A 14,286-nucleotide genomic window follows, 5' to 3' on the forward strand; every position below is an offset into this window, starting at 1 on the left:
ATTTCACTCTCAAGCCGAGCACAACGATGGAAGAGACTAACCAGATGGAACGTTTCGTCAGAGCTTTGCGAGGGGTCATTAGAAAATTCTCTTCAGACCAGCCTACGGACTACTCTCCTTCCTTTCGAGATAAAAGTCAAGATACTTGCTATATCTGTCAGAAGAAAGGGCATTGGTCTTCAGAGTGTCCAGACCGTCAAAAAACAGGAGCTAAAAAAGACAAAAGTCAAGATACCTGTTATTATTGTAAAGAAAAAGGACATTGGTCTCCAGATTGCCCAAAAAAGAAACAAGAGGAGTCAGAAGAAAAGAAGGATTCTTCAGAAGAAGAGAGGGATTCTTCAGAGGAAGAAAGCAGACAGGTGAAGAAAAAGAAACAGGAGAAGAAAAGAAGAAGGGAAGAAAGTGAGGAGGAAGAAGAGGAAAAGAGTGTGACGGTGAAGAAATTCAAAAAACAGAGAGACTAAACAAGGAGAAAGAAGAAGTCAATGAACTTTTTATTAAAGTGTTGTGTTGTGAATTGTGAATTGGATTGTAAAAAATGGAGAAAAGAATAAATGAATGATATAAGGTAAGAGTCTTTGAGTTATGATTTTAAAATAAGAAGCTACACTCACGCACTCATACACAGGGTAAAATGGGTGGGTTATTTTTTTTTTGAGTTATTGGCAAATTGAAATTGTATTTCTTTTCGAGATATGTGGGTGGCCCTGAAAAGGGCCTTTTTTACGATGTAGGGGTGAGTTTAAGCAATCAACTTTAACTGTCTTATGCCTTTGCCACGGCCAAGGCCTACTTCTGGACTGCGTAATGTTGATGATGATGATAATGATTGGGTTGAAATCACTAAGGGTGGTACGGTAGGCTTAGTCACAGGGTTGACGTGTTTAGCTCGGGAAGGTCGTATTCTCTTCGGTCGTGATAAAGAAGTCTGATACATTTGTTTCAGACTTCTTAACTCCGCTAAAATATCCAACAGTACCGTGACCGTTTGATTTTCACCCTCTTGTTTCTTTGCTGCTACTTCTTCTTGCTGTTGTTTTTTTCTTACCTCTTCTTCTTGTTGCTGTTGCTGTAAGAGAAAAGCCTGTTCCGCTTCCTTTTGTCGTTGCATAAATTTCTCCAATTCTTCTTTCTGTCTCTGTCTAAAATTCTCCACTTGCGGTAATGAAGAAGGTAACGAAGGTTCCGGAACAAATTCTTGCGAGGAGAGAAAATCGACAAAATCCCAATTCACCTCTTCTGAAAGTAAGTCCGGGTTCCCTTGGGCGGTCTCCGCTGCTGGTGCACCCCATTGGATCGTTTTCTGAGTTTCCGTCATGTTGAATCACTGTCGCATAGATTGACTGCACACAAGCGCTAACAGATCTATATTGACTACGTGACGTCACAGACTGCTCTCTTCGGATTGGATGCGGGCTGACTGAATTCTGTAACGCGTGTTCGGATTGGTGAATGAACTCAATCCGTTTCAATCCTACCTGTCCCTATAAATAAGCGCAGTTCAGTGCATTGATTCACCTATTGTAGGAGCCTCAACATGTGGACCGACGTTGAATCTTCAACCCTTGTGTCAACAATGATGTTCAGGACGGACATACTCATGTATGTCCGATCCAAGTGGACCGTTGTCCACAGGACCAGCAGCAGCCTGTGGATAAGAAGAGTCTATATAGAGAGACAAGGTTGCCTCAAGAGGACTCTGATGTATGGCCCTGCTGTAAGACGAAGTTTGAGGACAAGAAGATGTCGCAAATGCCCTTTATGTTAAGGGCATATTAACATAAACCAAAGGCCCTTTTCAGGGCCAGCCATATTTCTCGAAAAGAGATAGTCTTTGAATTGCCTACCCCTTTTTTTATTTTTTATTTTTTTTAAAAAAAAAATCCCATGTTAATTTCCTTTGTCGCTATATGTTCCCACGATTTTTCTCCATGTTCAAATCCCCTTGTCGCTCAACAGTCCCACGATTTTTCTCCATGTTAATTTCCCTTGTCGCTATATGTTCCCACGATTTTTCTCCATGTTAAATTTCCCTTGTCGCTATATGTTCCCACGATTTTTCTCCATGTTAAATTTCCATTGTCGCTATATGTTCCCAAGGGGTCCTGTAATGCTAATTTTCATTGTCGCTCTATTATCCCACTTAACTACTTTGCTGTTATTATTATTATTATTATTATTGTTATTATTATTTTTATTGCAGCTACTAGATCAGTGCTATGATTCAGACTATCTCATCAATAGTGAATGCCGGCCGCAATACATACTTGGTCCATCTTTTGTCTGTAAGCATACTATTATCGACACTAAGAGTTAGAAAATGTGAAAGTAAAGCATTTAATACAGGTACAATAATTACTTGAAATTTTATAGACGATTATTTGATTAGTGCATAGACATATAATCAAAAACTGTCCCAAAATATTTCTTTGTTTTTATATTTTTATATGTTGATGTTTCTTAGTTTGATTTGTTCTTACACCTAGTATTCAGAGTACAAATATATTTGTTATCTTTATTTGCGAACTGCAATAATTAATTTCATTAATTAAATACAGTTAGATAAATATATATATATATTGAACAATAATGATTATTTCTTCACAATTTAATGCAAAACTTATTTCATATTTTCATTTTCTTTACGTGCATTCATGTGTCTATTATTTAGAAAGAGGGGGATGGGGAGAGATTTCAATATAGTCCAACAGGACAGAGAGTTATAATGCATTCAAAAAGAGGAATCTAACTATTACCATGAGTAACGGCACCTGTCGCCTAGCTCTCACGCACCGGCAACCTAACCGACTCTGACACATATTCATCTTTCCAGTAAGGATGGAGCACAGTTGTAGGTATCGACTCGATGTGTTAGAGAACTCACTCGCTTGACAAACTGAATTTAAGATTCATCAGTATTTTCAAACGCATTAGGTTTCTAATTAGAATTGCAAGGTATACAAATAATAATTGCAGGTAGAGTGAAACCAACTACTCCTGCATCGATCGACACTCATCAAATCAACTTTATTCTGCCCGTGTCGGCCGGAGTTATTGCTGCAGTGCTTGTTACTGTCATTGTCTTTCTTTATAGGCGTGCAGGTAAATGTTCCTTTCATTTTTTTATCACTAATAATTATACATTTCCATAATGGTAAATGATATAGTTCCGAATATGAGCCATATTATCTTTCAAAAGAATGGATTTTGAAGAAGAGAACAAGTGTATCCTCAATATTTAAGGTTTCGTTATTGTTACACATCACGTATTATGAAAACAAAAAATATTTATGATCTTTAATGAAAAAAAATTCTTTAATTTAGAAAAAATATTTGTAAAATATAGCTTTTTTACTACTGTTTCTTCAATATTAATATTCAGTAACTGAGCCTTTAACAAAAACAACAACAAAAAAACAACAACAAAAACCCAACAACATCTTAAAGGAGCATAACGTTCGATTTTTTCTCCTTCAAATTTTCTTGCTTTAGAGTGCTGTTGTTTTTGTTGTTGTTGTTGAGTTTAATTATACTGGCGTGCGCACAATTGTGTATGTGCCAATATTTGTCTGACTGCACCGTAGCCTGCTAGTTGTTCCTGGGGAAGGGAATGGTGCCACCTCACCCAGGCTTTTATGGGTTCAAGGAACCCTGATAGTTTGGCCTCAATCTGTGGGTCCATAAAGGTCCCTTACAGTTGAATGGTTGGCTGTCATTAGTGGAAAGAAGAGCTCGGGAACGGTCGTGGTTGCTTTACATCGCTGGTTTCTTATTGCATTTGCCTGGTGTTTCTTGCGATTATTTTTCTTTTTCAAAATGTTCTTTAAAAAAAAAAAGGGGGGGGGTCTATGCTGTTTATAGAGGTTGTTAGTAGAAATCACGTATGAAGGGAAATTTTCAATGTTATTCTTGGTTGATTTCGTTCACCAGTATAGGTTTTAGTAAGTTTTCTTGTCCTTCTTTATTGCCTAATCTGGTAGCTTCAGTGTTAATCCTTGGTGGTTTTTGTAACCATGGTGATTTGTTCTGGTCTGTATTGTTTGTTACCTGATTTTTAGTAGAGGTATCTTTTCTCTTAGTTCAAAGATTACTTTGCCACTTGGTGTGGTGGGTATGATTTTGGGTTTTGAAGACAACTTTACACTTGTTTATAGCTATTTTGTTGGGATGGTTGTCTGTGTGGGTATCTAATGGAATGGAGTATCGGAGGAGCAGTTCTTGCCTACGTAATTTTAAGGGTAGTTCTCATGTTAGTGTTTGTAGTTCGTCTAATGATGCTGAGGGAGTGTTCCTGTGTATAATAGTAAGGCTTTTCTCTGGATAGTTCAAAGTTTGTGTACGTCCCGGTGAATAGACCCCTTTTTACTTAAGGCTGAGATGGTGTTTCAACCATTAACTTTACAATGGGAATGATTAATGGAAATCAAATTTTAATTTCATCAGTATCAAATCAATAGTAATTTCTGGATACCTGTCTGAAATGTTTCGTGGCAACCCTTAATGACACAAACACCACAAAATGTATGAATGTTGTATCAGAGGATGCAAATTGCCTACCATAATTAGGAGTTCACAGTGACAATTATTTACTGGTTATAATTTGTCACTAAGGACTGATTATCTACAATAATTAAAACTCTGAGGAATAAGACAAGAACGTAATAAAAACAAAAGTAACGGTAGAAACAATCGGGTGAACAAAAATATGTTTAGTATTTACTGTTTAATCACACGTGTATTTGCAGAAACAGTTATTGCTTTAGAGTATATCTCACGATTTGATATTAAAGTTGGACTCGGTACGCCAAAACAGCAATATCAGTTAAGCTCATTACATCGACTGTCATGTAGCGTGTGACATGCGTTCATCTCACAACCGTACCTGAAAAATTAAACTACCGAAACTAAATTCTGGCATTGCCTGGAATTCGGCCATTATTTTCCCAAATAAGTAACAAACCAAATTCAACCATTACTCCCTATGTAACCAACCATGCATACTAAATTTGAATATGACTTGTAAATCTAAACTGTAAATTGGAATTAAACCTTGAATGAACGGACATACAATCATACATGCAGAGCGAATGCCAGGTCATCTCCATCAAATGTTTACAAAATGTTCTTTACGGATAAATGATGCAAAGAGAAAAGTGACTAAACGTACTTACTAAAGCAATCGCTTAGACAATCTGACTCAAATATTGGTATTAACTTATTTTCACAACTGATGTCTTTTAACCAGGAGAATGTTCTGTCCAAACCATTCAAACCATTTCATACACCATTCATAAGCTGCTCAAAGTATGAATGCGGTATGAAATTAAATAGGTCACATTCATCCCCATTCTCTTTCTGTCTCATTTAGCAAGCTAGTTGACATAGTTGCATTGTAAGCAAATGCTCTATGTCTTGGAACACGTGCAGAAAAATAATATGAAAATGTGGGGTGGGGTGGCATCGAAATTTAAGCTATTTAAAATGCTATCTTAGAAAAAATGTTTAGTTAACTTTGCAACAAGGTTATAAATGTTTTCCAAACAGTGAAAAAAATACACGTAGTTATTAGCTACACGAGATATAATTATTTGATTTAAAAAATTTCCCTTATAGTTGGGCATGTTAATTATACATGGGAATATTCCCTTTTGTTTTATTTATAGCATTTGTTCTAAATGTAATTACATCACTTAATTACTTCACTTAAACATTTGTTTAAATTATATAAGCAGAAGAGAATAATATAATGTTAACGTAATGCACCAATATGTAGGTTGTATTCGGCGGAAGAGGTAATGCATATTTTTTTCTTCTTGGATTGCTATTCTGTAATTCGTTTGTTTTCTGATCAGGAAATATTATCTTCCATTGTATTGTCCGTTTGGGAAACTTTATTGGTCAAAAGCAACATTTGCATTCTTGTTCTTATATGAATCAGAAGTGTTTGCATATTTATTAGAAACGAGATTTAAGTACAAGCAGCATAGGGGGATGAAGGAGCGTAGTAGATGGTCGCACGTAGCATATGATAATGATTGGAGCCAAATTTCGTACAAACTCACATGCACTAATAATTGAAACTGGTAGATTTACCCGTACTATAATTTTGGTGTAAGAGAGTTTATGTGAACATTTCCCTACTGATAAAATCGAAGATGCAATTTATTTCCGTACTGATCATACATATTCTGATATGCACAGCAGCAGTGCCTGTGGTATTACCTAAAACATATATTCTACATTTAAACACCTTATTTAATTAATTAAATTATCTGGATTATGTCAGCTAAGATAATAATACTATAATATAGTTCATTCCGCACAGAGTCGCGAATGATTTACGCGTTTGTTTCTCATAGAACTTTCACGTCAGCGTCTCGAAATGTAGCAACAATTACTAAATTTGTTTCTTGCATGAACAATTTAAACGTAATTCGTGTGTCTGTTTATTTATATGTTTGTTGTTTGTAGATGTGTGTGTGTGTGTGTGTGTGTGTGTGTGTGTGTGCAAATGCATCCTTCATGAATATTTCACCCATATGGTCACACGTTGATAAATCCGGTATCATAGACCACAACGTTTTGACGCCATTGACCACAATCTCAATGTTTCTGAAAATTAATATGTCATCCTGCCAAATTTGGCATACAGTATATTTGATATCAGCTTTGATACAACAAGCCTTGACCCACTCTTTTAAGCGACCAGCAATAAATACTGTACTGCTTTTTTACCGACTAAACAGCAGTGTATTTTCAAACCATTAGCCCGCAAAAAAGTAATTCCCCGTTTTGATATGTCACGTGATATACATGCATATGTTTAGTAAAATTAATACAAATTAACCTAATTGTACAATTGACTTCATACTTTTCATCAAGAAACCGTCTACATTCCTCATTAAGAAATTTTACATCTTGTACCTTGCATCACGTGGCCTAATTTGAAGTAAAGTCTAATACTTTTTGGTACCATGTGCTATGTACTAGGAATGTCAAGATCATTCACTCGATCAAGAGGTGACCAACTTCATCTGTTACTAACATAGCAGAGAAACTGGACATTAAACATTTCATTTCGTATAAAAAGAAAAGAACACAGATATCCTGTTGGAAAGATTTGATTTGATTTGCTGGTGGGGCTCCTGTTTTTCCCAAACTAGGTGTACTGCACTCCTAGTTTTTCAATCCTAGCGAGATCTCTGACGGTGTTAAATAGTTTGTGTGCGATTGAAATTCGGTACTTTCAGCTGCATTCAAGGACGCTGACCTGAATATTCAGTGAGTTACAAACACGGATATCATTGGAAATGCAGTACGGAATGAACTAAAATGTATTCACTTGAATGCAGGATACATTCAACAAAATGAAGTAATACATTTTTATTTACTTTTATTAATTAATTATTCTCTGATCACTTTCTTTCCTAATTAGGAGAACTCCCGTAGTGGACTTTTGATTGGGTTGTAAATTATGTTTATTCCTACATGAATAGGGATAAATGCTCAAGGCAAAAGTAGATCCAGATGTGTTAGTGTGTATATCAACGTTTTGATTTTCTGTGAATATCTTTGGGTTGTTATTTCATTAGATGTTGCTCTATCGCTTGTATAATTACAGAACGAATGAACAAACCTGCACTCACCCCTGCTAAGAACCGTCATTCTTCCAAACCTGCTTCTGAAGAAACAGAAACTATATATCCTGAAGGTAAAATCTTTTGATTTTTATTTTATCATTGGTAAATTACCCAACAGCAAAGTAAATCATTATTTTAAAAAGCACAAATGCTAGAGATAACGAGAGATGGTAAGATATTAATTAGCAGGGTACATTAAAATAAATAATTATACAAAGCAGGAAATAAATATATTCAGTTTAAGAGCTATTTAGCCCAAATGTAATTTTTGTTCATTTAAAAAAAACAAAGACTTTAAATTTTCACTATTGGCCGATAACAACTGACAACGCAACAGACACGTCACTGCGATTTGTTCGGCTAATATGTGGTCTAGAGGAGTCAGAGCGTCTAATATTTTCCAGAGTTGTTATAACAGTGTTTCATACTTTCTATATTTACTTTCATGTATTTTGGGTCATTTTGAGTGCAGTAATTTACATTCATGGGCTAGTGATGGGTATAAGATTAGTAGTGACGACTATTCCAACATATATTATGATTTCAATATTCATATGTCTTGTTTTGCGCAATAATACCAAATACTTTTTTTATATAGTAAACTTGTGCATCAGAGTTAGGAAGATTACATTAACTCTTCAGTACCAGACCCCTCGTTCGTAAGGTCACTTCAATTACGGCCTCATTCACATACTGATCCTAACAATACCAGGGATTTAAAGAAAGGAAGGTTTCGGATGACCCAACATGCTGTAATATATCATGTTCACCATTTAGTAAATTATTTTAACCTAGAAAGCCAGACTTAGCTTGCACCAAAGCAGATTTGACACATTATTAAGAAGGTTGTGTGTGATTTGAATTTGGAATGTTGCTTTAACAATTTTTCAGTCATATCGCTACGATGCCCACAATGTGGCAGTTTATAGTGATCTCTAGCACTGGGGCATCATGCCGAAAGACATGTATCATGATATCCCACACAATCACATCATCCTGACACTAGGCAGACCAGTCCTAACACAAACCTCTTAACGCTGAGTACCTAGCGAGGCAGCTGCTAGTATCATTTTTATATGCCCATTAACTTAACTTCTTTTTCTCAGGAAACTATTTACGTCCAACAGAGGACAGCGAAGAAGAGGAACAAACTGTACCCAGCTCGAGTAAACATATCATGCTTCTAAATCATATGGATTTCACAACAGCTCCAGTTCGTAAAGACTGTGTGGATTTGATCAAAGAGTTATTACGATCCGTTGGCATGAATGTACATTGTTTGGACAGAGCTCAATTGTTCAGAAATTGGATCGAATTGGCGGAGAAAGCCTCGAAAGATGACATCACAGAATTCTTGATTATCTTTTCCAGGGAGTTGGCTTCATTTCAGTATTCTTACATGAGATCATTCAATAAGTACGACGGCGTCTGTACGGAATTACATAGTGACAGAGAGTCAGATTATTTTTCGTCTGCAGTTTTAAGAATCTTAAGAGACAGGTATTTTCTTCCAGGAACGACGCCATTTAGAATTCATATTCTTTCTCTGGAGCATTCGGACAGTCAAATGTGTAAACAATATATTGACACATATTCATCCTTCATGATCACGGACTGCCGTAGTAAGAACAGACAAAATACCTATTTATACTGTTTCGCTAAGTGCTCTGAGGATACCAAGAGTTTCATTTTTGACGAAACTGTCCTGCCTAGTTTATTAAAAAGATTGAAAGGAACAACATTTCCGACTAACATATATGCCTCAAAATTAAAAGAAAAGCTTTCAAAACTTTTTGGGAACAAAACTTCGTCCACTGTAGGAGAAAGAACTGCTATAGACAACTGTGTAGCTGAAGATCGGGAAAGAAAACAATATTCTTTAGCGACAAATGTTCAACAACGACCTTTATTCAGCGAATCTGAATACATATACAGAAGAGAAAAATTGCCATTTGTGAGACCTGCCAACTCAGCAGGCATATCTAACTGTTCACAAAGCAGATAAAAGGTGTCACATTCGGGAGGTGAAACTGAGCTGCAGATGCTTTGAAATTTGCCTTACTGAGGCGTCATCAGTAATTTAGTAAATTTTGTAATATAACAGAACGAACGATTTACAATAGTTTAAGTGTGATATGTCTAAATTTAATATCTATTATGTGTTTTGAAGGTCTGACTAACACTTCATTTTCTATATATGATAGAGATATCAGACGTTTAATTATTTTAAAGTCAAAGATGCAGTATACCGGTGCGGGAGTACGAACTAGAGTACTAAATATAGTAAGATGATCAAGTGTGGTTAGTTAATGCATTTAAAGTTTGCATTGTTAATTTCCTAATCAGCAATCTATGTATTACAGCTGACAACATAACAGTGCAAAATTATGTTTTAATATAATAACACCAGGTGGTATGGGAAATTAATTAGTGGTCCAGTCCCTATAATGTATATCAGTTTTTGTTCATTTTATGTGTTTGATTGATATAATATGTATGTATGTATGTATGTATGTATGTATGTATGTATGTATGTATGTATGTACAAAAGAAAGATTGGTAAACGCGTTCAATGTGTGTCAAGTATATTGTTTTCATTCAGTGTTGTTTTATTGTCCAAGATAGTACAGCGAAGATGAGGAATGTGTGTCAAGTATATTGTTTTCATATCAAGTTTAAATAAAGTTAAGAAATAGAATGCAAATCTGACATCTTTCTGCTTTGTCTTTTTCAGTAAAAGTTTTTAGAAGTTTGCAAAGTCATGATATGTTATTTCAAGAGCGAATTTCAGCAAAATATCGTCGGCTTACAGTTTGAGGAATACAGATTAAACAAAATCAAATTTAGTACGAGCTTGTAATTTTACTCATTAAGTTTAACACCAGTCTAATTAAATACGTTTTTGATTTCCATCAAATGGGTTCACTCTTTACATACTGTATATGTCATTATTATCGTGGTTGGCGTTTAATTGGTGTGGGAGTTTAACCCATTGATTTTGTCTGTAATTATTGATGAATCAGCTTGATAAAGTCAGATACATTTGTACTGTGTATATTAGGTGGAGAATCTAAACGCATTGCAGATCATTGCTGGTTTGCTGTAAACAGATACTTAAATCCAATGTCAACTGCTCATTTTCATCAGAACATACTTAAAATGGGTCTACATTCCATTTTCCCAACATTGCAATGATGACAGTCACATACATGGATACATTTAGAGACAAATTTTAAGCTCGGATGTTGACTTTTCCAAAGATTTGGATTGATCTGAAAAGGTCCGAAGCTTGAACATCATGTGTAGAATGGCGAAGTAACCGATGAGAGCCAAGATGAGCTTCGTGGCTTATTTAAATTAAATATGTGTTACATATGCAAACACGTACGTCTATCTTTCTGTTTTACAACTGCAAATTTGAACATTATCAAGGTAAGAAAGAGCAAGTAGATTAAAATATCAACAACAAAAGAGAATATTAACTTAGTTTAGGATTGCAATTATAAGAGTTTAATGTTGTTTGTTTATCTGCGTTTATCGTTGTATTAACTGTGAGTTAATTTATTGACAGCTGATACAACGATAAATCTAGAGCAAAACAACATCAGTATTTTTAAATAAAAAAGAATTACTGACTTTTGACGTTTTGGTAGATCAAATCCAGAAAAATGTATTCGCCTTGACTAAAAATAATTAGAACAATATTTTTCCGTGAGCATATTTATATTTACCTTTTTGATTTTGTGAGCAGTAACTTAAATACAGTTCACTTTGTAATGATAGGGTGTATAATGTATATAAACGGTAGTTTATATTGTCGAATATTGTGGAATTGCCCGAAGTATGCGGGGATCGCAGGCTAGCCTGTTAGTACTTCGGTTAATACTATTTCCATTTCAAACGAAAATAAGGAAAAAAGTAAAGATAACATGATACGACATTGATGTACATCAGAGGGACAATCGGGGGAATTTGACAGTTCTTCTTCAGCCATAACGAAATCATATATATTTAAGATTGTGTTACATTCTTTCAATTTTTGAGTTTTATGTCACAAAGTTTTTTAATTTTTTCTATCAGATGTCTTCTCAAAGTCTCCGAATCTCCGAATGCACAATAGAATGTGACACTTCATTGGCAAAGATATTTCCATATAGATGTGTATGAAACAAGGCTGTTATCTACAGTATTGTGTTATTTTCTGAAGTCCGCCAGTTCACCACCAAATAATTTTTTCCGCTCGGGTTACTATGAGTCCTCTTATTCAAGATTGCTTGAAGGACTTATTTAGTTCTTCAAAATTGATTTGAAGACCTGACTTAGTACTATTAGCAGACTAATCCCTCTGTAATTATCTGAAATGTTTTTGTAACTTTTGTATATAAAGGAGTCATTATTGCAGCATAGAAAACTTTATGGAAGGAGTGGGCTTGAAATTATGCTTTAAACAGACGAATCAATAAAGACGTAAGCTAACAGTAGATTAATTTACAAAATACCATGAATATGTGTTTATTTTACAGAATGTATGCAACGAATAGCTGCAATCATTTCGTCTTACTGTATTTCGTTGTCAGGTGTTTCATCTTAAAGAGTTCGAAAAGAATCAAATTATGGTGTCCATGGTTTTGAGACAGCCTTTGTCTCGTAACATGTTCCAAATATTCCTGTGTTATCTTTCAGAGGTGAATTTACAAGCTGCAGTTCTAATTTATTTTTATTTGAGAAGACTTGACGTATTTTTCTATTAAAATATTTAGGGGTTATCTACAGAACAAGAGAATAAACTAGAAAGTAAATACCTAAATGAAATATCTTTAAAAATGATGCTATCTGTCTTACATAAACGTGGACAAATGAATTATCTGATTTTTCTATATAAAGTTTTACATTATTTATTTCGCACAAAAAATGAAAGGCAAAAATGGTAAAAGAATCTCCAGGAGAATAATTGTTTACATCAGAGATAAATTTGTAAGGGACAATACTTTTGTTTTCAGATATGGTAGTACTTTTCGAAATATAGAGACTAATTACGGAAATTAATTCATAAATTTTTCTTTCTAATATTTTGACATGTGAAAAATATATCCTTTTATTTTCACACTTGCAAATATAACATTTCCCTTTATGACATACGATACTTGATTGTGCGTGCCTACAAGAGTTGTACTTCTAGCAACAAAAATGAAGAATTTTTTGTGAGCTAGAACAAATAAATAGAAAGTGACTTTCAATTTACGAAAAGCGGTGGGATTTAGCGTTTAATGCGGAAGAGCAAGTTTAATTTTCTAAACCTGAATCTTGGAGCAAGTTTGGCATATGATAAAAAGAAACCTTTCTTTGGCTACGTTAATACCGGATATATTTCATCTTGTGGTACCAAAACCTATATATTTTGATTCATGGAGTCACCACTCATTAAAATAGCATATTTTGGTACTATAACTGTACATAAATGTATCCTGTATTACCATAGGAAAAGAAAATATCCTCTATATATCATAGGTTAAATTTTATGGGTCAACATATAGGAACAATTTTAATTGATGTGCTTTCCTTTGCTATTTTGTACCAAGTGGATTTATTGGGCAATCTATGGTTTGTTACGAATCTATGGTCATAAACTAAGTAATAGAATGAAACGAAACCAACCAATTTTGTAAAACTTAACAAATAATTTAATTATCAAAGGTATGAAATGAAAATATAAGAGGAACTTACAGTATTATGACCTAAATCCAAAATAATCCTAAAAAGTTCTAATCATGTTTAAATGAATTTAATTTTTTGAATGAATTTCAGCTTCTCGAATACACGTATCACAATGACATTGTACATAATTCCTTCGAATAATTCACAATAGTCCAAAAAGAATATTCTAGTCCAATGTGCACCTTGCAGTTCCAATGAAGAGTCCTAGCAAATGTCTCCTCTCAAATTATCTAAACACAACATCAAACACTTCTCCTGAATAATTTCAGCATATCGAATACGAATCTTACATTGGAATGAATCTGATTACTCAGTTCCCTTCTTATACACATCGTCAAGGGTCTATTACGATTATACGTCCCAACATACCTCAGGCGACATATCTTACCATGCACTCTAATATTTCAAAATACATATTCATTTGACCTAGCCCATCCAATGGGAAATTAAATTACTCTTTCTTAAAAGCTACTTACCTACCCCACCCCTACAGCCAATGAGAAATTACCCTAAAGTTGTCGACATTTTCGTTTATGATTAGAAACTTGACAACATCTATTTATAGATCCTACAATCGAAATGTCTTAAAATATAATTTTATACCAGAGTACAAAAAATACGGATTCGGCCAATGTGGGTATGTGAGAAAGCTTGCCAGTAGCTTCTCGAGGGTCGGTGGTTCTTTCCGGGGTTTTCCCGGGTTCTTCCTCCACCATTAATACTGGCCGCCATGTATAGCCTATCGTGTGCTGAAAAATGGCGATAAACCCTACAACAACAACAACTACAAAATAGATTTCTAATATATTGATTAAAGCTGATGATTACACGTTATGGTCATGAATAAAAAACTACTCATAATATAGATAAAGTCATGAACCAGGAGTTACAAAAATATGGATAAACGTAACACCAAAATAGGTTGATA

General features: G+C 34.6%; 1 protein-coding gene across 3 annotated transcripts in view; it reads left to right on the forward strand.

Moving 5' to 3' along the window:
• The window catches only part of LOC149789216 (uncharacterized), a 98,317-nt gene extending 87,970 nt beyond the window's left edge, over nucleotides 1–10,347 (forward strand). For all 3 annotated transcript variants that reach the window (XM_089975391.1, XM_089975393.1, XM_089975392.1), the window contains 4 exons: nucleotides 2,207–2,288; nucleotides 2,980–3,105; nucleotides 7,625–7,714; nucleotides 8,750–10,347. In XM_089975391.1, the coding sequence (XP_089831517.1) occupies nucleotides 2,207–2,288; nucleotides 2,980–3,105; nucleotides 7,625–7,714; nucleotides 8,750–9,648 (1,197 nt within the window). In that variant the 3' untranslated portion in view covers nucleotides 9,649–10,347. The remainder of the gene's footprint in view (nucleotides 1–2,206; nucleotides 2,289–2,979; nucleotides 3,106–7,624; nucleotides 7,715–8,749) is intronic.
• Nucleotides 10,348–14,286: the final 3,939 nt, after the last annotated feature.

This window comes from Sinohyriopsis cumingii, chromosome 11 (genome assembly GCF_028554795.1).
Source record: "Sinohyriopsis cumingii isolate HCF-2022 chromosome 11, ASM2855479v2, whole genome shotgun sequence".
NCBI classification, from domain to species: Eukaryota; Metazoa; Mollusca; class Bivalvia; order Unionida; family Unionidae; genus Sinohyriopsis; species Sinohyriopsis cumingii.